At 44.4% G+C, this 25,318-nt stretch overlaps 1 protein-coding gene across 1 annotated transcript; it reads right to left on the bottom strand.

Moving 5' to 3' along the window:
* Nucleotides 1-3,834: 3,834 nt before the first annotated feature.
* On the bottom strand, nt 3,835-18,464 carry LOC143827041 (cytochrome P450 3A21-like). Its single transcript, XM_077316206.1, has 13 exons — nt 18,288-18,464; nt 17,528-17,621; nt 15,682-15,734; nt 14,801-14,900; nt 14,523-14,636; nt 12,707-12,795; nt 11,777-11,925; nt 10,949-11,073; nt 10,676-10,754; nt 9,905-10,065; nt 8,677-8,903; nt 6,702-6,864; nt 3,835-6,032 (listed from the first exon to the last, which is right to left on the bottom strand). The coding sequence occupies exons 1-13, from the start codon at nt 18,335-18,337 to the stop codon at nt 5,937-5,939; spliced, it is 1,500 nt and encodes a 499-aa protein (XP_077172321.1). The 5' UTR covers nt 18,338-18,464; the 3' UTR covers nt 3,835-5,936.
* Between the last annotated feature and the right edge of the window lie 6,854 nt (nt 18,465-25,318).

Genomic DNA, 25,318 nt, shown 5'->3' with positions numbered 1-25,318 from the left:
AGATTAACATTTGTGCTTTATGAGCATCTTCGACACTTTCCAGCTATTTCGCAAGTATTAAAAATTATTTTGTAAGTATTAACATATGCAGGCATGCTGTAATTAAATTTGTTACGACATTAATAGTTAGCCAAGAACCGAACTGCATAGTAATGCTAGTTAACTCCTTTACTAATCACTCATTCTCTCTTGCTATATATTTGTTATCAGCATTAAAGTCTAAAGAATTTTTTTAAAGAAAAAAAGGAAATTAACCACTATTGATTGATTGTACTGCAGCTCCGCACAGGAACCACGTAATAAAAATATATAGCCAAGTAGGTACAACAGTTGTTTTTTGCTCATAGTGAATTGAGGGACAGTTAAAACCCAAATTTGTTCCGGAATTGGGGCGCAGGTGCTCCAGATCCTGAGAAATGCAGTGCAAGAACAAAACTTCTGCGGAGATGGAGACTGTCGTGGACAGTTAAAATCTCTGTCAAGAGCACAGAGGGGAAAAAACGGGCAGCTTTTAGTTGCATTTGAAAGCAATAGTCGCTCGGAAAAAAAACAGAAATTTCTTCCCACCTGCTTGAAGTGGTTGTGAGAACAACGAGGGTTACAGGCTAAGCCAGGAGCCAGTTTCTAAGGCGGAGGAGGGAAAAAATACATCCCCCAAGTGATAGGTGCTATCTCCAAGAAAAAAAGGTGTCGAGGAGGCACGGTTAGGAAAGAGACAGAAATGAAAAATAAGGCAGCGACAGAAAGCCACCGATAAGGGGTGGACTGTTGACAGAAGAGCCCATGCTGAAGAAACGAATAGAAAATTCACAGAATCAATCCAGGGAAATGGGACGGAGATGTTTTTACATTTCTTCCCCACAGTAGCCTCAAACAAACCCAGGAGGGGAAGGGGGATTGTTCAATTGAGGCTGAGTGCCAGAGATTGCTAGTCAGATAAAGACCATTTATATCCCGCCATTCTCCCCAATGGAAAGCCAAAGCAGTCGCCTCTCCGTCATTTTGCCCTTACAACAACCCTGTGAGGTAAATTAGGCTGAGGGAGACCAGGGCCAAGGTCCTCAGTGAGGTTTCATGGCATGAGAAGGAATCCGCACTCGTGTCTTCCAAACACTCTTAACCCTCACAAGGGGTCTTGATATAAAAATGGGTATGGAAAGGGTTTTTTTAAAATAAATTCTTCATATATGTGTCTGAGCTTGAATAAGACAGATATTAGGAAACATATTTTCAGAAATGCCAAGAGGAACACAGAAGGTCCATATAATTTAAAGGAAGCAGGGAAAAATGGTTATAAAAATACATTTTAAAACAGGAGGAATCTATAAATATAGCTGTTTTTATAATCGAAAACAGAAGGGCAAAAAAAAAACAATTTTCATGCTCTTCAAGACGCAATCTCAGGCAGAGGGAGATCAGAAGGTGTGGAAATTTTTTAAAAAAAAAATACCTCAGTGGGGGTAGAAGAGAACATTTTTAAAGCACAGATCAAGAACAACACCGAAACTGTGAGAAATATCTCTGAAACCGCTTAGAGTCTTCAAAACCTCTTAAAAGTGAGCACTGTTGTGACAGATCATCTCATAGAAAGACAATAGACAGCAGAAGCATTTGGCTTTCCAGATATTAGCCATTTTCAAACTGCCTTTGTATTCCATTTTGCTAATGGATTTTTCCTGTCATTCCTGACAGACTCATTTTAGTAATTGGCTGCGAGTGGAATTTATTTACCTGCTCATACAAACCCACTTCCATCGGGTTGGCAGAGCGTGGCTGGGCCGCTTTTGAGGGAAACGGCTTTATTCCGTTTTCTACCCCTTAGTTGTGCTTATGTATTTTTATTATTTATTTAATTTGTATACCTCCCTTCCATGTAGGCCTAAGGTGGCGCCCAACAATGGAAAAACAATCACACAGTTAGCATCAAAAATATAAACATTAAAACCCTCTAAAATCACATCTCCCATCTGAGTTCTGTTCCGCCATGTTATAAATGCAGTGTTTATTGTTTGTTTTTTTCAGTGTAGGTTTTTTTTTTGGGGGGGGGGACACAAATTCCTATACGAAGCCCTCATCCTGTATCATTTTACTCCAAATCGGGCAAACAACAAATAACATCCGGTTTAGAACGGTACTGTGAAAAATCTTCATCAGCACAAAGAAAAAGGCGGGAAAACACTAAAGACCAAGAAGGGGCGATTTCTGTCACTTACGTGTGCACAGATATTAAAAACCAACATTTGCACTGAACCAGATTTATTGTGGGAAAGAAAGCAACAAAAAGATTAAAAGGGATATGTTCATCCACCAGAAATAGGGAGGGGAGAAGAGGGTGCAAAAACAAGACAGCATCAGCGATCACAGAATATCACTAAAGCACTCAATGGGCCTTCCAAGGCCCTTCAGCATACCAAAACCACTGTCAGCTTTAATATAAGCAACCTTGTCCCACATGGGTCATTTATTCCCAGCTGAATGTTTCAAGAGTGAGAAGTAATGGCTGGTAACATATTACTGCAGCAAAACACATTGTGCTTGGGAGTTCAACGTCCAAGAAATGTTCCACAGCTCTGAAGTGGCTTGGGCATCCTTCTTTCACAGCATTTCCTACAGAATATTGAGCAGTGTATTGGTACATTTTGTTTTGCATCTGTGACAGACAATTTATACATTCCATTTCAATGTGGATTGCATGTAATGGACACAGGCGTTATTATATTTATCGTATAGTGCGTGTAGTGTAACCAGGAGATCCGGGGATCGTCTGGCAGCCAGGCAAGGGACATTCAGACATGCTTTGCTGTTTCCTACCTTTGTGGCACGATCCCTAGTGTTCTTTGGAGGAAATACCACCCAAAGCAATGAACGCCCCCCATCCGAAAACTAACCTGGGTCAATCCTGCTTATCTGATGGGCCTTACCTGGGCTATCCAAATTAGCTGATGGCCATGCAGGTTTATATGGAAAGATGGCCCTTTGTACAGCCTGGTCCCAAAAAAGTAAAGGAAATAATAATAAGTAACATTTAACATGAAGTGTATTATGATACTCAGTGTTCAAAACAAGACTTTTCAGCATTTAAAGATATTCATGTATTTTCTCTAGTTTCCTTTGAATCTATTTCTCATGGTCAGCACCATCTTAAGCACCCTCTAAATAACCCGCACCGTGTTTATTTATTAAAATACTTAATCTATTGCCTTTCTGCATTGTTTACCACCGCTTAAAATCTTCCTGCAGAAACCCTGTTCGGTGAAATCCAGCCCCACTGGATTTCCCACCATCAATTCTGCTTCTTCAGACTAACTCAGCAAAGGCTATTTTCTAACTAAGAACCCCGACCATTAAATTTATCTCCTTACACACATCTTTATTCTTCCACTGTGGATTCTTATGTCTCAGTGCCCGTTGCCCTGCGGGCTCTGCTTTTAAAACAGGCCATAAAACCAGGCCAGTGTGACGGACAGCAAAAGCCAGGTTAGGTGCCACTTTCTTCTGTACAGTTAATTAAATTCTGAGCACAGTTTATGGATGCATCCCATAAAATAAAGGCTCGGCCTAGCGTTGTAGAGTGGAGATGGCAAACAACCCTGAATGCATTATTTTGTTGCTTTGATGATCTCCTTCAATGCTCCTGTTACTGTGCTAGTTGGCCCGTATGTGAGACAGGATGCTGGACTAGATGGACCGCTGGTCTGATCCAGCAGGGCTCTTGTGATGTTCTTATCAAGGAGAGAGGAAAGCTGTTTGTAAAACAAGCCCAGGAAAATAAATGATCCTGCATTGTTAGAGGCAATTGACTCTTTGCACAAAAGACATTGTAAATTATGGGAGTCCACATTCACACTATTTATGTATTTTTAAAGGTATTGAGGCCGAAGGACATCAGAACCAAAGGACGGCATTCAGAGTTCGTTCCCGCTGACAAACAGGATGGGAGAAGCTCCAGATCAGATTCAGCGTGGAAAAGAGAAGGGAAAATGTGAGCAGGTACATTGTGATCTTTTCTCACCTTGTGGGCCAGACTAATCCCAGTCCTCCTGTTCCTCTTTCTGATCAGCATCACAACTTCAGGTGAAATTCAGCCCTCCCCTAGCATGGTTGTATCAGCAGTGGTCCCTAAGGGGTCAGGAAGGAGGGCATGTGAACAAGACTTCCTTTCTGCAAGGCACAAACTCAGGGCATTGCCAAGGTCAGGATCTAGGCACATGCAGGAAAATGAACAATAAGACAAGTGCCAATTGAAGTCCTTACAGTCCATGCTGCATCCGATTTCGGTAGCCGCAGGATGCTCCCAACCCGTTAGGGTCACCAGCTGCAATGTTCAGATCCTACCCCATGTATGTTTGTTTATTTTTTTTGGGGGGGGGTCTTCAAATAATCCAGTTGGAGTTCCAACCCTCCAAAGGGGCTCCTTGCAATCAAGAGTTGTTAAACATATCATATCTATACTATCTGGAAAAAGAGTCCCTGTTCTTGCAAGCAGAACCTTTCCCTTCCTCCTAGCCATGAAGATGTCTGGACGTCTCTCCATCACCATTACTGTCAAAGTAACGTGTGTCTCCTTCCCCCATCTTATCTCACTACAAGGTGCATGTTCAACAACCAGAAACAAAAAAAATATCTAGAAACTGGTAATATTATAGAGTGTGTTTCGGGAGCATAAAAATACGCCTTTAGGTGTCAAAAAACCCACAGCCAAAATCTCATCATTTTGATAAATGCAATTGGACACGTTTGTCAATATGGCCGAGTCAGATTTTTCGAGCGTTAAGAAAAGGGATCATCGGTTCGCTGTGTACTGCCACAACAGAGTTATAGTACATTTGAAGAACACTCATGAGTTTGACAAAAAAAGCTCTTAACGGGAAAACATGCTTTCCATACGGGTAGCGTGAACAGAGCACATTCTTTTCTAGGGATGTGGGAAAGCATTTAAAAATCTAGTATGGGCAGACTGTGTTTATTTTAAAGGGAAGACAGACTTGAGGGCAGTTGGAATACATTTAGCCAAAAATTTATTATTTTTGTCCACCTCCTGCCTTCCACCAGGGCAACTCGCAAAAAGAAGCAAAGATCAAAACAGCAGAAAAATAATTTCAAAATACACTTGCAGCAGAAAGTGGCTGGGATAAGAGTCAGCATGGGGCCAGCAAAAAATGAAACAGGACTTTCTGAATGTTTGGGAGAAACACCAAGTTTTAGCCCAGTGGTATATAAACACTGTGTTGCCACATGGGAAACCAGCCTGGAGAGGAAAGAGCCACCACACTCCCAGGGTAGAGTCTTTCCTGAAATCTCGATAGCAGAATCCTAGAATCATCCAGTGGGAAGGGACCCCAGGGTCATCTAGTCCAACCCCCTGCACAATCCAAGGCACACAACCACATATAGAATCAACTGAGTAACCAGCAGAGAAGCTTCCCTTTGCATTGGTGAAAATCCTTTGGAATGGGAAATTCAACAACATTGGATATCAGTATTCTTGGCTCATACATTAAAATTTAGGATACGTACAAGTAGCCCCAGTTAAAACTCTACCGAAACATCAAATACTTGACTTTATACCCCACTTTTCTCTACCACAAGGCATCTTGAAGATGATTACAATCACCCTTCCTTTCCCCACAACAGACACCTTATGCAGCAGGCAAGGCTGAGAGAGGTCAGAGAGAACCATGACAGGCCCAAGGTCACCCAGCAGGTTTCAGGAGAAGGAGGATCAGGGGAATCAAACCTAGTTCTTTGGATTAGAGTCTTCCATTCATAAGCACTATGTCACGCTGGCTCTTGAATGCTGAAAGAGACAACCCAGGCAAAACCAAGAATTTTTAAAAGTCCAGATCTTGAGAGGGGAAATCTGCAACTTCTTCGGCTTCAGCCCCTACAGGAGATGAACGAAAAGTCGTGGAACGGGGAAGGGGCTTCCTGTTCATCTATTCCTGGGGTTCAGCACGGGCTCTGGGGACCATCTTCAGGATGATAGGCTTTGTAGGTTGTATGAAGCCCTTGCTACTCAGCTCCAAAGGAATCTTTGGCATTCACGGAGAGAGGGAAGGGAAATCCAGAAAAGCCAGTTAGTGATATCAACAATACTGAAGCATGCCTGCATTTAACTCGTATCTCTTTATTTGCTTCATCTGCCTCTCTTTCCACATGTGTGAGATAGTTTCACTAGAGTAGCCAGGTTGAGTCTGCAGTAGAACAGCTGGATTTAGAGTCCAGCAACAACTCACACACTGACAAGTTTTTTTGCAGTAGGAGCTTTGATTCTCAGGCCCTATCCTGAAAATCTTGTTGGCCCCCTAGTGTTACTGGTCTTGAAGCTAGCTCTCCGAATGAGAGACTCGCAAATACTTTCCAAGTGCATGGAATAGAGGTAGAACAATAGCCCTAGGCACCTGTTTCCAGGAAACCAACATCTGCTAGTGAGGGGAAGGGTCATGGCTCACTGGAAGAGCTTGGAATGCAGAAGGTCCCAGGTTCAATCCCTGGTATCTCCAGTTGAAAGGATCAGGTCGGAGGGTGGTATGAAAGATCTCTGTCTGCACCCCTGGAGAGAAGCTGCCAGCCCGACTTTGATGGAAGGTGCCACCATATGCAAGGTCCTGTTCTTATCAGAGATGGGACTCCCAAGGCAGCTTCATGTATTCAGATCCAGTAAAGCAACATGGCTGGCATTTAAAAGTCCCATTGCTTACCTGAGTCTCTCTGCACGTCCTGAAAGAATATCTTTGCAGGAGAAACACCACGGCCACTTTCAAGATTAGCAGGGCAAAACGCATCCCGATGCAGTTCCTTGGGCCAGCTCCGAAGGGCAGGAAGACATAAGGGTCTACGGATTCCTTGTTCTCTTTGCTGAACCTGTTGCCAAAAACACAGGGGAGAAAGCCCTACATGTAAGGTATCAAAACCCACCTTCATGCATCCATTTTGGGGGATATTTAACAAGCAGAGGGAAAACTCATGACTCAATAAATCTCAACGGAAGAATTCCTTATATTCCTACTAGAGGTAAACCTTAAGCACGAAGAGAAGTTCTTGTCTTCAGAATCTTTAATATCATCAGACTAGATTCCCAGATAATCTCTAGTTTCACTGAGAAATTTCTTTGGTTTTGTAATAATTGGACGTGACCAAAAAATCCAAACAGTGCTCTGTTTTCTCTTGAAAACAGAGGAGAGGCAGCTGATGGAAGTTGGTACTTAAAAAGAAAACCTAGTACCTGTGGTGGAAAGGTTGCAGAAATATCCAAGTCAATGGCTGACTTCAGGAAAAACACAGGCTCTGGATAGTTAAGCTGGCAGAAGTACCTCACCTTTGTTGAGGCATATGCAGGGAAACGATAAACATGCAAACCGCTAATGTAATTTCAAGGGGCACCTTTGATCCATCTGCTCATTGAACTGAGAAACGAAACAGGGAGGAGAGATAAGAATAGAACCAGCTCATCAGATCTGATCAAAAGCTCAACAGCTTTAACATCTTCTCTCTCTGAAAGAGGCCAAGGAGATGCTTAGGGAAGGCTGACAAGAGGCACAGAATGACAGCCTCCCATTTATCCTCCATGAGAAGAGGAGTGGGATCGTATAACGTGATCTCACCAGATCTGGGAAGCTAAGCATGCTGGGTACTCAGATGGGAGACCACCAGAGAAAGCCCTGCAGAGGAAGGCTACAGAAAAATACCTCTGCTTCTCGCTTGCCTTGAAAGTCCCTTGCTAGGTTCTCGGAAAGTGGAGTGTGACTGGTTGGCACTTATGTATGAATTTGCCCACATACTCAACCCCCTCAAGTTCAGAGAAATCAGATGAGAGATCATACATCTAACCATCATGGATACTCATCTAATGATAAAAACATACTTCTGTTTCTGTCAGTGAGACCCATCAGAAACAAACTTCTGAAGGTAGCCCCCACGAGCCTTCCTTGCTAGTGTGTTCCTGTTGCCTCAAGGGGTCCCCCCTGTTCTGCTCCCCCTAGTGGTCAATTCAACATTACATCATTTTATGTTTGGCATTCTCTCCCTGCAGATTTAAACTGCAGGTTTTTATGCTGGACATAAAGTGATGCAATAGCGAACCAGACACAAGATGGAGCAAGAGAGATGTGGAACAAACCACCCCAAAAAAAACAACATGGAAAACAGCTCTGTTCCTTTAAATGGGGGAGGCATGCTGTAAAAACCTCTACTGTATTATAGCAAATGGAGTCCAGATAACTTTGTGACCCAGACTCAGCCATGATCTGTTCTGCCCTGTTTTTATTTGGGCTCTGACATCATGGCCAGTTTTGGAATAGGAGCCCTCTTCCAACTCGCCAACTGGCACATTAATTTTCTGCTCACATCTTTACCCCTTCTGTTACGGATCTGCAAGGCTTTGGTGCGGTTGCCCTGTGGCTTTCCTTTTAACAGCTGGCCATAAAACCAAGCCAGTGTTAACAGCCACAAAAGCCAGCTGAGTTGTCATTTTCTTCGACTGAGTTAATTAAATTCCATGCACGGTTTATGGCCATGCTCCTTGAAAAGGTCCTGTGTGGCGTTACAGAGAGATTGTATGTCAAACGATGATAAATGCATTATTTAGGTGTTGCCGTAATCGCAAGTCGCTGGTTTACTTCCTCCCGCTGCTCTGTTTATATGTTGGCTTCAAAGCATCGTTTCCTGGCTACCCACCTCTCTGGTCTGAACTCTTCAGGCTCTGGCCAGTATTCTGGGTCATGGTGTAAGACGTAAGTTGGGATCAATATCACAGTCCCCTCTGGGATGGTCACGCCATTGATCTCCACGGTGCTTTTGCAGACCCTCTCAATTCGCCCTGCCGGCGGGTACCGCCTGAGTGTCTCATTCACTACCATGTCAAGATACTCCATCTGAAAGATAGCGTCGTAGGTGGGCGTGGCCTGTGAGGGAAGAAATCTCTCTTAGTGTGTGTGGGACACTCCACAGCAGGCTGTGAATGGCTGAATGCCATTCCATTGGATCGCAGGTTATAAAAAGTGGTCAACAAACACAACCCTCCAAGAATCTGAGGCCAATCCCGCCACAACATTTCGAACTTCGAATCTTCTCACCATCATACATCCCGCAGTTCATCACAATATACCCTGTTTGCCTTCCCCTTGTAAAGAGTGATTTTTATTGAGCAAGGCAGGGAAAGAAAAATACAGGCATGAAAAAGTGAACCCTGCAATTACTGTGAAAGTAAACGATAAAATGATCAAAATGCCCGGCATGGCCTAATCATATTAGAACAAGTAATAGTTTGGAAGGCAAATTGGGTTTCAGCTTTTTTTGCCTCTCTGTTTTTAAAGACTATGAAGTCCACCAAGAAGTAACACGTATTATTTGGAGGCTGCCATCTTGATTGGCTTGTCACACCAGGGCTTATTGACAAAATAATATCAACCGTATCTTTCTCCAAATCTGTTGCATCCTAATCACATGATTATTATCTAGATAACCGATGGGTTTAATTTGAATTCATGTTGATTATCTCTTATATTTTGTTATGAAGCAATCAGTAAGTGCGTAAGAGACACATCTGATCTAGGCATAAAGAGAAGGCCAACCTCGGCCTCCATTTCAAAAGTAATTAATCTAACTCTTCTGGAACCACTTTAACTGTCTAAGATGAAGCAAAAAGGGTTCATGGACAGTTGAAAAAAAGGGCTTGAACTCTTGGTTAGCTTGTAAATGCAGCAAGTTTAGTGTCGTCAGAGTGACCGCTACAAGCTGTTTTCTACCACTCCAAATAAAAATAACCCTTTAAAATGCACAACTCCTTCCTTAAGGAAATTTCCATCCCAGGGGAGCAAATCACTTGGGCCAATCCTGAGCCTATTAAGGAGTGGCTGATAAATCTAATTCATAATAATCAACACGAGACACTGGGAATGTCTACCTGGTTGGGGAGAGCTTCGTCGATCTCTTCTTGAAGCCTCTGCTGAATATCTGGGTGGGTGGCCAGGCTGTAAGACAGGAAGCTGAGAGTGGTGCTGGTGGTCTCGTATCCAGCAAAAATAAAGATGATGCTTTGGGCAATGATCTCCTTGTCTGTTAGCGCTAGGAAAGAACAGGGTGGGAAGGGGCAGAAGTAAGGACAATGCTCCTGTTTACTAGCCACAGAACCGCTCCCCCCCCACAGACACCCCATATGAACTTCAGAAAAGCACCGATATTGGATAGACATGGGTATGGGTCAATGCTGCAAAAACTGCCCCATTCCCCTAATCAGCATCTTCGGTTCAGTGGGAGAGTTTCTGTTTCAAGACCTTGGAAGTCTGTGTTGTCTTAGCTGCCAATCTGAGTGGCCAGTACTGACCTTGAGGGACCAAGGGTCAGCTTCAGTACAAAGTTTGTGTGTGTTTGTTGTGCTTTTGCTATTTTCCTGTTGAAAACGTCCAAGGGGGATGCCATCTTCCCATGACAATGGCTTTGCCATATGACAGGGAACTATATTTGTGTTGCTATACATCTCCCGCTGTCATGGGAGTTCTTAGTCCGAGGAAGAGTGCTTGCACTCGAAAGCTCTCGCCTCGAATAAATCTTTGTTGGTTTTAAAGTGCCAATGGACTCTGATTTTGCTCTGTTGTGCTTCACTAATGTTCAACGTAGGCCCATCCCCTCTCCCCCATCGCACACCCAATAGTGGAGGAAGATCTGTAATATTTGCCTTTATATAGGTGTGCCTCTTCTGATTTCTCTCCTGCAACCTGGGAGTCCATCATTAACTGCAGAAAGTCAACTCGGTTCTAGGGGGGGAAACAAAGAAATCAAAATCAAGCAAGGGGGCATGCTATGTCTGATTGCCTTCTATATAGGACAAGGACTCCAAGAATCAACCCAGCAGAGTATGGGATGGAGATCATGATGGATAAGCATCCTTATTTTTCAGAACCAAGCCCCCATGCCTTCCCAACCATGGCCTCATTCGGGCCAGACTGACCCTGTGAGTGTCCTTCTGCCGGTCACTCTTGATTTTCTTGACCGCTTTGACAAAGAAGTTCATGAAGGTAGGCGAAATGGAGACATTTAGCTTCTCCAGCAACGGTGCAGTGAATGGGAAGACGACTGAGGAGAAGAAAAGCCAATTGGAGAGAATGCGATGGTCCAAGAAGAAAGACCTCCCTTATCAGGAGGGGCAAGACTCAAACGCAATAGCTTTCATGGATCTGGGCCACCCCAGAGTGTCTCAGCGCATCATTCAGAAAAACATGAAGCCTTCTTACATCTTTAAATGGTCCTTAAATACCATGAATGATAGGGTTTGACTCTGTCCAGGACTAAGGTATAATTAAGGCCCAATACATTCCTAAGAACGGCAATGTTGGAATGAAACCTTGTGACAGCACGGCTCCATGGGACAACTTCCTTGCTCTTTCTTGCATGGTGTTTGTAGGTATCTGAAATCCTTAGAGCAATCCTTCCTCAACCATGAAAACCTGGGCTTTTTGGGTTGCCCTGGGAGGGTTTCCCAAACAGATGGGAGATAATTACATTTTAATGTATTTTTTAAATGCTACATATATCAACATACCCTCCCCCCCCCAATGGCCGGTTGATGGCCTTGGAGGGGGTGGGAGGCCCTCAAAGATTCACCAATTCAATGCAGGGAAGAACCGTTCTAGGAGAGACTATGTACAACATTCATAAATAAATAAATTAATTAAGGTGGAAAAACTATATTGGAATTACCGAATCCTCCCCATTTTTTAAAATACAAGAACGGGGTCACCGTATTTTCCAAATTCTCTAGCACACTAAGATCCCATACCAACAAGAAGCAAAAGTGAATTGAAGAAGTTGAATTTGAGAAACTTCTTGAGATGCGTGACGAAAGGATCGTTGGGGTTGTTCATGGAATCAACGTCAATGCTGAAGGAAGTGCTGGCCACAACATCCATGCTGTAAGCCCCAAATAAGCTACGGGAGAAGAGGAGAGGGAAGACCCATAAATGCACCAAACGGGGTGGGTTGCATGATGCACAAAGTCTGCCTCAGAGAAACTCGTCCAGCAAGAACAAGAGCTCTACAATCCCCTTGGGAACATCAAACCAAGCCACACAAGCAACTTTTTTTTTGTAAACTGGAACAACATGCCACATATGTGGACACTGCCTATTTTAACTTGGTTCTCAGTTGTATACACAAAGGGATTTCCTTCCCAAAACAGGTAAGGGTTCAGTCCTGAGTTCTCAGCCCACAGTCTGAAATAACAGGAAGATCCAGCACCAAACTGACATGGGCATATCCTACCAGTCCGCTAAGCAAGGACTGACACCTTCCTACAGCCTAAGAAATCTTCTGTCAACTGATTCTTCTGCTTAAACTGGAAGGGATTCTTCAAACTTAGTTGAGAAGAACCTTTAAAGGTTAAGTACCACTGTGCAGAACACAAACGAAAAGAATTTCTGGTGCTGCAGATGCTGTACAACAGGGGTAGTCAAACTGCGGCCCTCCAGATGTCCATGGACTACAATTCCCAGGAGCCCCTGCCAGCGTTTGCTGGCAGGGGCTCCTGGGAATTGCAGTCCATGGTCATCTGGAGGGCCGCAGTTTTACTATCCCTGCTGTACAATATAGCAGGCATATCTTATGAAGTAGGGAGACTTCCGATGGGATACAAATACAAAGCCTTTATTGGCGTGACAGGCTTCTGATGAAATGAAATTTGGCTTCTGTTGTAAAATCAAGAACCACTCACTCTTTCACATCTATGGGCTCATCTTTTTCCACTTTCTTCTGGATGTTCTTCCACAGCTTCTCCCCGTTGACGTTGATGATTGGCATCATCTGAAACACAGAACAAACGTTGACGGGTCGTTACATGAAGACCAATTTCTGGGGCATGTATTGTGGATGTGGATGGAGACGGCATGGCACGTTGGCTCATACGATCTTGGATTGCCCCTGGTACGATGAAATCGGGTCCAGTCCCAAGGAGATATCCTCATCCGGTCTACTCAGAAGTAAGTTCCATGTAATTTGATGGTCTATTCAGAAGTACATTCTGTATAATTCAGGGTTGCAATCTTATTTATTTATTTATGCATATATGGCAGACGTGTTATGTACTGGAACCATAAAAACCCAGCTGATAACAGTCAGGACCTTCAGAGGTTGAATGCCTGTATTAATGACTTCACTCACATGCAGGAATAACAGAACACACTACTGAAATTTTGGGCAGCCTTTGGAAGAGAGCTAATGACCAATAAATAGACATCTTTGTTCACTGATTGACTTTGGTACTTTTCAGCTCTTACTTTGGTGCTTTTATTGGCCGCTATGCATATTTCATATGTGTAATGAGTTGGTGTGTGTTATAACCAGATCTCTGAAGAAGACCCTACGTGGGCCGAAACGGGTCACATCTCTTGAGTCATATAGTGCATAGCACACTGTTTTGCAATAGGCTATGGGCTATATATGTGTTTTTAATTTTTAAAGTTTTTAAATTGTACCCGATAAAAGTTATATAATTTTAACATTTATACAGACATTCAACCTTTGAAGGTCCTGGCTTTTATCTTTTGGGTTCTTATGGCTCCAGTAGTGAAACCTGTTAGGTAGCCGCAAAATCTGAGGATGGTTTGACAGCTAGGCAAGAAACATTTTGGAGGTGGGTTGCCACTTATGCCTCCATGTCATGACCCTTAGTGGTCCTTGGAAGAACCACCACTCAATTCCTTGGACATCTTCCATTCAAATACTAGCCAGGGTTGGCCCTGCTTAGCTACTGAGATCTGATGGATCAGACTTGTTGACAGTACTGTTTTTATTAAAGACTGAGGATCCAAGGATATATAAAGGATATAATTCAAACAACCTAGACAACAAACAAGAGAAATACACCCTGTGTGGGTTTTCATTTACTAGAGAACCAGCTTAGTGTCATGGTTAGGAGTGCGGACTTCTAATCTGGCAAGCTGGATTCCCCGCTCCCCCACATGCAGCCCACATGCCACGGCACTGATAAAGCTGTTCAGACCAAGCAGGAATCTCAGGGCTCTCTCAGCCTCACCTACCTCACAGGGTGACTGTTGTGGGGATAAGAAAGGGAAGGCGATTGGTAGCTGCTTTGAGGATCCAAGAATTACTTTAGCTGGGTTAGTATTTCAAGGGGAGACCACGACGAAAGTCCAGAGGTGCTCAGCAGAGGCAGACGTTAGACACCCACATCTGAACGTCTCTTGCCCTAAAAACCTACAGTTTGATTTGGTGGCACTTACCACCACCAATAATTCAGGTGAACAGGCATCGCCCGATTGGTGCCTGGAATCAACAGATCATGTGGCCTAGACGACCCAGAATCCTTTGCAGCACACAGAACTTCCTTTCCAGACAGACATAGAAACGTATCACGTTTGAAGAGTACAATGCTACAGTTCTTTTCAAAAATCACTTACTGAGAAAGCATCTTCAAAAGAGAATGGCCGTTCGAATCAACTCACTTGGGGAACTGAACCAACCTGCTGGCCAAAATATTCATGGCCCAGCATCAACGGGGAGGGCCTTACCTCCTTCAGCCTCCCGCTGGTAAACGTGGGGGAGAGGACGGTGCGAATCCTCTTCCATTGATCATCAGCGGCTATCGATACGGCACTATCTAGGTCTCCATTCACGCGGAAGTTCTGAGCAGAAAGAGATCCAGATAAAAAGAAACGGCATGTGAGTGGCCATCGCCTTTGCTGCGCCAGTCTTTCTGTACATGCCCAGAGACTGGCTATGTGATCTGTTCAGGATCACTAACCACTTAGGGCATCTTACTAGAAAAATCTCCCTGCGGGATACGTACCCGGCGGTTGGTAAAATAGGTGTAGCACTCTTTCACCAAGATGGTTTTGATAATGGTGGGATCCAAAATGCCCATCACCGGCATCCGGCCATCAAATATTCTAGTTGCCAAAATAGAGAGGGGAGAGAAGATAAAACCTCTGCACTTCCTGCCTGGAACAGAAATATCACTTTGAGGTTGAGGAGGAACAAATGCCCTCAACGTATTAAAATGGGGAGATGCTGGTCAGGCAGACGCCTGCTGGGGGAGCTAAGATTCTGCTGAATGCAGAACAGGTTTCTCTTGGAACGATGTAATTGCCCCCCACTGAAATGTCAGATTTTAGAGAGGTGATCTGATGAGGCATTTTTCAAGCAGGGTTTCAGCATCTCCATCCTTGAGCGGACTAGCAAAAGCAAATTAAATTAAAAAAGGCACCATAGAAAAATTTAAAATTAATAAATATAAACCACCCATTTAGGTCACTACATATGAAAATCCAAATACCACTGAGCTGTAGAACGCTCAATGACAGCAGGGTCACTGACTGACCATCCTGAGAGACAGGAAGCCAAGGGGCAACTGGTCTCATACAAGCTGATGCAGAGGCCTCACTGCTATCAGGGAAAGAGGTGAAGACAACAAATTCCCAGAGCACCCTCAAAACAAGCCCACTGCCTGGCTTTTCCTCTTCTCCAGTCAAGAATGCCCAATGGGTGGCTAATCCTCAGCAGGGATGGGGGACCCCGCACAAGTAAATGTGACTTCTTTCTTGCAGGTTCATCTTAGAAATTAACCACAATGAAATGTGTTCGTAACTTCCAGACAACCTTCCCCTCCCTAGGATGTGATTCCGTAAAAATGCTTAAAATGAACAATTTTGAAAACTAAGAAATACTCACCCATAGATTTTACCATACTTCTGATAACAGCTCTGGTCGAAATCCATAAACCCCTGCCAAGGTAGACATAGAGATGTCAGAGGGCAAACAGCAAGGAAAGAAGAGATACAGCAAGTGAAAACATATTCTGCTTTTAAAATACACTGCTGAGCTTTCACGCTTTCTCCCTTCCCTGGGACTAGAAATACCACCAGTGTTTGTTTATTGATTTATTAGTTCAACTTTTATGCCACCACTCCCAGTGCACAGCTCCCAGGTCTATGGCAGCTTACAAGTATAAAATATAATAAAAACAAAAAAGCATAACAATTTTAAAAATCCCCCCCCCCAATCCCATGCCAAGCCTTTTTGTCTTTCTCTTCTGAGGTTTGTCTTTCTCTTCTGAGGCATCTAAAGTTGTGCTCAGAGAAAGGACAAACTCTTCTGGTTGGCTCATCTTTGTTTCAAAACTAATTCAAAGGTACTGGCAGTAAGGTCCCCGCTTAAGGTCCCCTTAGTCAAGGCCTTATTTTTCTTTTAAATATTTCTCCTGAGATGCTGCCTCCCCCAACCACCTTCCTGCCGGTTGCCAAGCAACCCTAATCAACCGAGAAGTGGTACAGTCCCAACACAAGACCGTATGCTCAAACAACTAAGTGTCTATGATTCTATTACAGTGGAGGAGCGAGAGGGTTGTGAGTGTCCTGCATAGTGCAGGGGGTTGGACTAGATGACCCATGAGGTCCCTTTCCAACTCTACGATTTTAGGATTCTATCACATTCTGTCAACCCAGCTTTCCAGTAAGGGCGTAAGACAGAGCTTTGAGGGCAGCCTGAAAATGGATGAAAGAGGAAAACCCTATTTTTATATGTGTTTTAACATTTATGGCATTATCCGATTGTTTTTACAATGGAACCCAACGGAAGCCCAGAGATACTCAGGAGAAAGACAGGCATAGAAGTGTGTTGTTTAAAACACCTACAGTAAAACTGTTTTATTTATTTTTTTAATGTAAAATAAAAACAGACATTGACGACAAAGCAGAGCAAGGAGCAGAGTGTTCCATGTCAATTGTGGAGTTTGCATCTGCCCAGCCATGAAGCTCAATGGGAGATTGGGGTTGAGCCATGGTGTGACGGCCTGTCCCTTGCTGGGCTGGAGCTGCAGAGTATCTCCTGGGGAGGCCGGGAGATGCTGGCTGGGCTTGGCCTTTTGCTGGCCTCGGAGCTAGCAATGTTCCCAGTTGTGCTGTTATCAGCCCTGGCTGGAAGCCAGCAGCACAAGGAAGGAAAGTGACAGAGCTGCAACCAGGAGGCAGAATACACAGAGAGCCCAGGCAGCCTTTACTACTCAGAGCAGGTCGGTGCATGGTCCGAAGTCAAGAGGGAGGTGGCAAGGCAGCAGGGCTGTATGGCTGTCCAAGGGTCAAGGTTGATGGAGAATCTGGATTAGGATCAGGTAGGGCAGGAGTCCAGATACACAGGTGTGGGCTAGGCAGCAGGCTCACTCCTTGCAGCTAGGCTGAGTGCTTCACTTCAGCCTCAAACAGGCATGTGGACAGCACCTGCAAGGACTCAGGGCTTTCAGTCCTGCTCCTGCAAAGACTCAGGAGCATCCTCCAGCCTTTGTAGGTAGTGAGCAGCCAGCCTGGCACTTTTCCACCTGAGACTCAGGCCTTCTCTCTGCTGCTGCCCCCTGTGGCTTCCTCTTGTTGGCTGAGGCTCCTCTCCCTCTCCCTCTGCCTTATCACCAACCTCCATGGGCTGTCTCCTGCTTGCTTCTTCAACCCACCTAACACCCAAGTTTGACCCTTTGGCAGAGGAACAATACAGCCCATCGGAACTAACTGGCTTCTGCCAGACTCACGTTCTTGTAATGATGGAAGGTCCCAATGAAAGGCAAAGGTCTCGGCCCAGGAATCCCCAGTTTCTTAAAGAACCGGTATGGCCACATCCCATAGCTGGAAAAACAACACATTTATTTATTTTTATATCTATTATTAGACTTCTATACCGCCCTCCCATACAACTCAGGGTGATTTATGATTCAACTTTGCAGGGGTAATACATGGAACAGCCTGAGCTTATAACGCAGTCATAAAATAACACGTCAGCATCACCTGCAAGAGATCAGCAATATTGTTCCTTGAGGAAAGCATCCAACTCCAATGATGCTGTTAATTTAGGTCAAGGCTGGAATGGTGGATTAAGATCAAAAGCAGTGGCCCCAACCTTTTCCAGTTAGGTGGAATTATTAAAATGTAACCTGTCCCCCCTACTACCAGTTTCCTAACTACTACAGCCGTGCAGGATCCTGCTGGTTCTGGGTGTCTGGGCAGGGGTGCCATCTCTGGCTTGGCAAAGACGTGGGGATTTGGGAGGTGGAGGCTGGGGAGGGTGGGGCTTGGGGGCAGGGTATAATTCCACCCAGACCACACCCTACAACGCAGCCACTCTCTCCAGGGGGCTTGATCTCTGCCACTGAGGAGCAGCCCCAATTCCTGGAGATTTCCAGGCGTCACCTGGGGGTTGGTAGCCGTGGGCCAGAACCTTCTCATCTCTCCCCTCCTCTCCTCCTTTCCAGGAGGTCCCAATCCCCGAGCCAAACCTCCCCCATTCCCACTTACAGGAGAAGGAGGGCCACAAACGCCACGACCAAGAGCCACCACGTCTCCATGCTGAGATGTAAAAGCGAGAATCCGACTTTGCGCCCCGGACTTCTCCCGCTGCGCTCGCAATCCGGACGGCGCAAAGTTTCACTTTCGGCTCCCACCCAGCTGTTCAGAGTCCCGTGGGAGAGGGAGGGGGAGCCCTTCGCGCATGCGCCGCTTCCGCTCTCGCCTGCAGCTGTTGTGGGTTGTTGTTAATAGCTTGCGAGAGCGTCATGGTCCTCTAGCGCGCTCCTCGGCTTCAAAACTTCATCCCGTGGGCAGAGAGCCTCTCCTGGAGGCCCAGGCCATGAGTCCCGATGGAGGCAAGAGCTACTTTGGGGGGGAGAGCCGACGTGATGTTAGCAGGACGCTGCTAACATCTCGTCCCCCCAAATCCCCCCAATCTAGGCTCTACCCCTAAAAGCTCCACCTCTTTCCCAGCCCGGAGCTGGCAACCCTCTTTGCAAACTGGAAAGTCAATCCCAGTGGCGTTTACTTTCATGTAATTGGGGACTCAAACGAGGCACACCCTTACTCTCAGTCCATTTTCTCCAGGGGAACTGATCTCTGTCCCATTATGGAAGACCAAAACCTTTACAGACTACCACTCAAAACTGCACACTCTGTTAGATCCTTCAGTTGACATGGTCACCTGCATGTCATAACAGCTGTTTGCCCTTTACAAGAACCTAATAGAGACAGCTTAGTAAGTTACTAATATGAGTTAGTGTGATTGAATCAATAATGTAGTTGAAATGTTTTTGTTATCAATATGTGCCTCTTGTTACCCAACTTGAGTCAACTGGAAAGGGCGGGGAATAAAAATGAAGTTAACTGATGGGGCAACTATATTAGTATTTGAGTTAAATTTTAAGATTGTAAAGGTTTTATTGTGCAAGATTATTCCGCTTGTTGTAAGCCGAACTGAGACCTTTTTGGAGAGGGGTGGCTGAGGAATCCAAGGAATAAACAAACAAACAAACAAATATCATTATATATGTGCATGTAGATTATTGCACACTTTAAGATCAATAAAAAGTAGGATTGCAAAACACAGGTCATAAATTAAGCATAACCAATCAGACACCATTCATTCAGCATTTTACAGAGAATGGTCACTCTGAAAATGGCTTGCAATTCTTTATGTTATAAGTTTATGTTATAAGTTATAAGACTTGTTAATTACCCTCCCTGGATTTGATTAAAACCTTTGGACTTCTGTAAAGTCCAAGATTGGGTCTATGGAAAAGATACCTTACAAAATAGGAATATGATCCAAAACTACAATTCTCCAGGTAGAATCTGAAGCTTAATTGTGCCAGATTCTTCTCAGACTATTTAAACCATCTGACCAATGCCTACCTAAGAAGAGTTTTTATGAGTGAAAGGTTCCCAGACTTTTCCTTCAGCATATTTGTACAATACTGGATTGCCAGCTCTGCCCTTGTGAGCTTAACCAAGTAGATGATCTTATTCATTATGTCTTGTATTGTCCCTTGTATGTTGTGATCTGAATTAAGTTGAAGACAATACTGAACACAGTTGCTGGCTCTGATGAAGATAAAATAATTTCCCCAATGACTACTGTTCTTTCCTCATACATAATTATTAGGAAAAGGGTCGTTTCTAGTATGGCTGAGGAATCCTCATTGCAGGCCAAGCATGATTCTCCTTTTGTTTTATTTTTATTTATTCCACTTTAGGATAGTAACGTTTCAGCTATGTTTCGTAACTTTTAACTAATTTTGCTTTTACTATATGTTGTGGACAAAATGAGACAGTGGTTGTTTGTTCCCTAGCGTGATGTGTATTTTAAACTTTTACACTTATAGCTTCAACAACAAATGATTGATTGATTGATTGAGTCCAAATCCTGACTTCTAGCATTTCTTTTTGAACCATTATTGGCTGGGAAGATAAGCACTTAATCATCTCCAAGTATCTACTATCTTGAGTACTACAACGGGAGAAGCCACTGAGATTTATAGGACTATATCTCAAAATAAGCACTTGAGGAAGATTTATTAGGAAAGAGGGATTCAATATCAGAATATATCTCTCAGTCATCTGTGGTGTTTATTAGATACTATTCTTAGGATTGCTCATGGGGATGCTAGTTGAGGATGTGTTATATCTCCAGGCCAGTCCTGGTGATCAGCTTGGGGATTTATGCTTACGATTGAAGCATAATTGATGAAGCTGAAATTTATTTCTATTTTATTTATTGTTAGATTTATAATTGAAGCTGTAATTAATTATATTGCATTGTATCACTTTGGGATGGCTTCGTTATGTTGCTATGTGAAAGATTATGTTTGATATTACGAGTCTAATTCGTGATTTGTTTCTAACCTATATACAGTGGCTTCATCTTTTTGTACTGCTTTTATGCTTGCCAAGAAATCCCAAGAGGCTTGGGGAGGGCGGGGAATACAAAGAGGCTCAAGACTATAAAAGCCGCCCTCTCGGGCAGCCATTTTCTCCAGCCAAACTGGAGCCAGCGTGGTGTAGAGGCTGAGGGTGATGGATTCTAATCTGGCTAGCCAGGTTTGATTCCCCACTCCTTCTCCACATGCTGGGTTACCTTGGGCCAGTCACAGTCCTGATAGTGATGTTATGACTGAGCAGTCCTGTCAGAGCTCTCTCAGCCTCACTACTTCTGTTGTGGGGAGAGCAAAGAGAAGGCGATTGTAAGCAGCTTTGAGACTCCTTCAGGATGGAGAGGAATGGGAAGGTGACTGTAAGCTGCTTTGAGCCACCTTCGGGTAGGGAAAAGTGGCATATAAGAACCAACTCTTCTTCTTCTTCTTCTTCAGTGAAAAGTGGGGTGTAAAAACCAACTCTTCTTCTTCTAGTTTGGAGATGATGTCATTCCAAGAGATCCTCCAGGCCCCATCAGGATGTTGGCAAGAGGACCTGCATTGCTTTGGAAGAGGGGTGAGTGAATGAGCCCTGGATGATATTAGGGTGTTGTTAGGCCCTGTGATCCTATCATTTATGTTCATATGTGGGCCAAGGTGGAATCCTTAAACACCTGCTTCCGGAGTCTCCCTGTCTCCCTTAGGTAGTGAACTGTGGTTTTAGGTGAGGAGGGGCTCCCTCCAAGCAAAGAAAGGGATGCTATCTGAGGCCAGCTTGGCTGAGAGAGAAATCTTGATATGGATGTTGGCTTGTAAATCATTGATGATGTCTCGGTCTGCTTTGAACTACGGGGCTGTGGGCGACAGCTAGTGAAATTCTGCATTCTGCTTCTGGCGTGTCTTGTCATTTCAAATGGTTCTTTGCATTTTTCACCGCCGGGGGTATGTGTTTTTTTAAAAGATGATTGTTGTTTTAGATCATGTTCCTGTTTGTATTTCGTGTTTTTCATCCTCCCTTCTGGATGCGCGCTGCCAAGTTAACTTTCTTTGAATGACAGCAAAAGCAAGATCACCGGCTTGTGAAATTAGTCAAAATAAATGGGTGGGCAACCAACTATTCCCTTCTGTAAAGTGAGGAGTCTTCTCCGAGGTCCTGTGATCGTGATTTTATTTATTAGCGTGTTGAATTATTCTCATGGTCCATTCAGTGTCCTAAATTGGCTAGCACAGGCTAGTCTGATCTTACCAAATCTAAAATGCTAAGCAGGGTCAGCCCTGGTTGGTACTTGGATGGGAGACCAACCAAAGAAGCCCAGGGTTGCTAGGCAGAGGTAGGCCAAGACAATCACACAATCTGTTCATCTCTTGCCATAAAAATCCTTCAGGGTAGTCATAAGTCAGCTGTGGCACTGAAGGTATATTTTGCCCCTGCCACTCAGGTGTGGAACTCACCAGGGCTTCTTCTCCTCTTCTGCACTGTTCTTGAACTAGCATGAGAGAGAAATCAAAAGCCACGGCTGAGTCACCAGGGGCACCAAACAGGAAACTTATTCCCTTCTTTTGGACCAATGTTCAGTCTCTCACATGCTGTGGGGTGGAGCATCCGGCCTTTCTTTCACTCCTGTTGCCTCAGCCAGTATCTGCTGCTCGGTCACAAGATGAGATCAAGCTGGCAGGAAGCTGTCCATGAGCAAGGGAGGGAAATCCCCTTTTCCCAGTCGGGCTGCCCTCTCGTGGGCGATTTTGGACATGTTTTACATCACTGGCTTGTTGCAACACTACCCAGACTCAAACTGCTAGACTTGTTGCCTGGTTGAAGAGATTTCGGCTGCCAATTGTACAGTGGCTTATTGATTTATTTCAAATATATTTGGAAACCCGCCTTCCTTCCCAGCATAGGAATATTGCAATAAACTATGATTGTATTCAGTGGAATGAACTTTTAAATACACTTAACTTACCTGGATAGCCAGGGAAGCCTGATCCTGTCAGATCTTGGAAGCTTAAAGCAGGGTTGGCTCCCACTAGCTTTTGGAAGGGCAACTTCCAAGGAATGCAAGGAGAGAGAGAGAGAGTACTGTCTAACTGTTCTTCTGCATTCATTCTGCGTTCTGGTGCCACGCAGGGAGGAAGTATGCTCATCCTTATTGAAGCCCCTCCCCACACCTTCTCTTCCTCAGGCTCTACCCCCTAAAATCTCCAGGTGTCTCCCAACCCAGAGCTGGCAACCCAATTTGCAACCACAGTTCCAGAATACTTTGCAGGGCTGCTGTTAGAATTCATCGAGGTCACATATGAAGTGTGTTGCCTATGAAAGGGTTAAGCATTCTCAAGAGATCCAATCCCTAAATATGAAGCACGTTGAATGGGCTTTTTTAGGGAGCAGAGGGCCGGGCCGTTACAGGGAGTTAAAGCAGATCAATTTTTGTTGTTGTATTTTGGGACCAACAGGCTGGTGTGGCTTGAATGGAGAAGCCATGGGGGATGATAAGATTTCATAGCTTGGAAATAACCATCTTGAGATTTCAGCCAGTGTTATACTTCCCCTGTTTGGAGCTGTTAAGTGGAGTCCGTGTTTGGCAAGACTCTGAGCAATTCCTTTTCCCTTAACAAAAAAACAGAACAAAACGTTCCTCGGACATGCGCAAAATTCCATTAAAAACTTCTCTCAGTAGAAAGCAAAATTTGCAACAGAAAAGCTCACTTCTGCAAAAAACAACAGCCTCGAGCCCCCCACCTTCTGCAGGCTCCCGACCCCCAAATCTCCAGCAATTTCACAATCCAGAGCTGGCAATCTTAGTTGGTTCCAGTTTCCTCTGGCCCTGAGGGACGACCTCCAAACAAGAGGCTTCCTGTGACCCAGCAAGAGGGGCACAGAGTAACATGTTGACTCGGGGGTGTGTTTCAACAGGATCTTTAACCAGCCATATGGGAGCAGCCTTCCCCATACTTACAGAATTTGTCCCATTCGTCTGCATCTTCCTGTGAGTCACACCATGCTTAGTTTGGTCCAGCGCCTCGAGACAACCACACGTATAAACTGTTGTCCCTCTCGGAAACAAGTAACATCCCTTCTCCCCAAATTAATTGGATGTCTGTAGAAATAGTGTGAGAGCATGAACATTTATGCAAATGTGCCCAATTTACATGATTTATCTCCCAGCTCCCGAAATCAGCTCGGAGCAGTTTGTGAGTAGCCAGGAAATAAAGAATGGGACTCCTTCCGTGCAATGTCGCCAAATTAGCCCAGCCAGCTTTCCGGAGGGAAAGCCATGATAAATTCTGTCATTAACTCTTGCCAGGTAGGACGAGGGGAGTCATAAAATTAGAACTCTGTGAGAGAACCGCCCTGGTTGCCATATTCGGCAGTAACAAAGGGTAATCTCTGCCCTTTACTGCTTTGGGTAGAAAGATTTTATACTGAAATAATCTGGAAGTGGGTAAAAAGAATATAAATAATGGGTCTTTCTCTTGGAAACCTCCCCCCCCCCGCCCATGCAGAAATTCAGTTTATACCGTCTGCAAGAATCAAGTGGATTGTGGAAATTCAGGCTGTGGTTTTGTGCTAATTCATGAGGGGTGGGGTGCAGGGGGAAAAATAAGTTTATGGCTGAAGCCCCCCTTCATACACAGTCATTTCACGCTGGTGAATCCAGCAGCAAAGAAATGCCCCACCAGTTTTCCATGTCCAACTAATGACTGCAGAGAAGCATCGCCCTCTGCTGGTTTCTCTTTAATAATGCACCTACTGCTTGTAGAGGTGACAAATTTAAAAACTTTGCTGGTGCAAAAGTGCCAATGTTCATGCATGGAATACATGGGAAGAAACAGCCGGTTTACTAAGCAGCAGAAGCTAGGAAAAAAAGGGACAAGGGTTCACCTTGCAGTTGTATCCTTTAATTTTCGGCAGACGGCAGGGTGTGTTGAACTACGTCCAAGGTAGATTCAAGTGGGTAGCTGTGTGGGTCTGAAGTAGCACAACAAAAATTGTCCATTAACACTTTTAAGACTGACAAAGATGTATTCAAGGCGTGCACTTGAAAGCTCACGCCTTTAAGATTGTTGTTGTTGTTAGGTGTGAAGTCATGTCCGACCCATCGCGACCCCATGGACAATGATCCTCCAGGCCTTCCTGTCCTCTACCATTCCCCAGAGTCCATTTAAGTTTTGCAGCCTTTAAGATTACTTCTATATTATTTGATGGAATGTCCCTTGGAGTGGCCAAATAAATAAATTTCTCACCTTTGTTGTCAGCAAGGCTGGAAATGGAGGTTGGTTTCCCTTTTTCTAACAAGTATCCAAGAAATTCCCTGGGCAATCCAAATTAGGACGGAGTGGACAGAAAATGCCAACAGATTGCTAGACACGAAATGATGACTCATTTGACCTGAGATGGGCCATTTACCTGTCTGGGAAAATGGTTGCAGGAAAAGCACCTCACTTTTGAAAGGTATGCTTCCAACACAATCAGCTTTTCACCATAGAGGAAAGCTTCTGCTTCTCTCTTGTTTTGCAGTTGATTTTACATCCCTGGTAAATATTTCTTTTCACAAATCGGCTGTTAATCCTGTTGTTCTAGCTCATGCCTAAGGACTGGTCAGAGGCTCGGCCTTGTCAAAAGTCTAATACATGATAATAGGGGGAAGG

Source organism: Paroedura picta, chromosome 17, assembly GCF_049243985.1.
Source record: "Paroedura picta isolate Pp20150507F chromosome 17, Ppicta_v3.0, whole genome shotgun sequence".
Classification (NCBI taxonomy): Eukaryota; Metazoa; Chordata; class Lepidosauria; order Squamata; family Gekkonidae; genus Paroedura; species Paroedura picta.
The sequence above is the reverse complement of the archived record's forward strand: the minus strand, read 5'-3'. Positions and strand labels throughout refer to the sequence as shown.

Excerpts from the sequence above, each read along its gene's own strand:
- LOC143827041 (XM_077316206.1), bottom strand. The coding sequence starts at position 18,337 with ATGGAGACGTGGTGGCTCTTGGTCGTGGCGTTTGTGGCCCTCCTTCTC. Across the intron at positions 15,735-17,527 it reads CCTTCCATCATTACAAGAAC|GGGTTTATGGATTTCGACCA; the intron begins GTGAGTCTGGCA and ends CTACCTTGGCAG. Across the intron at positions 6,033-6,701 it reads GGACGTGCAGAGAGACTCAG|ATTCCTTTGGAGCTGAGTAG; the intron begins GTAAGCAATGGG and ends TGAATGCCAAAG.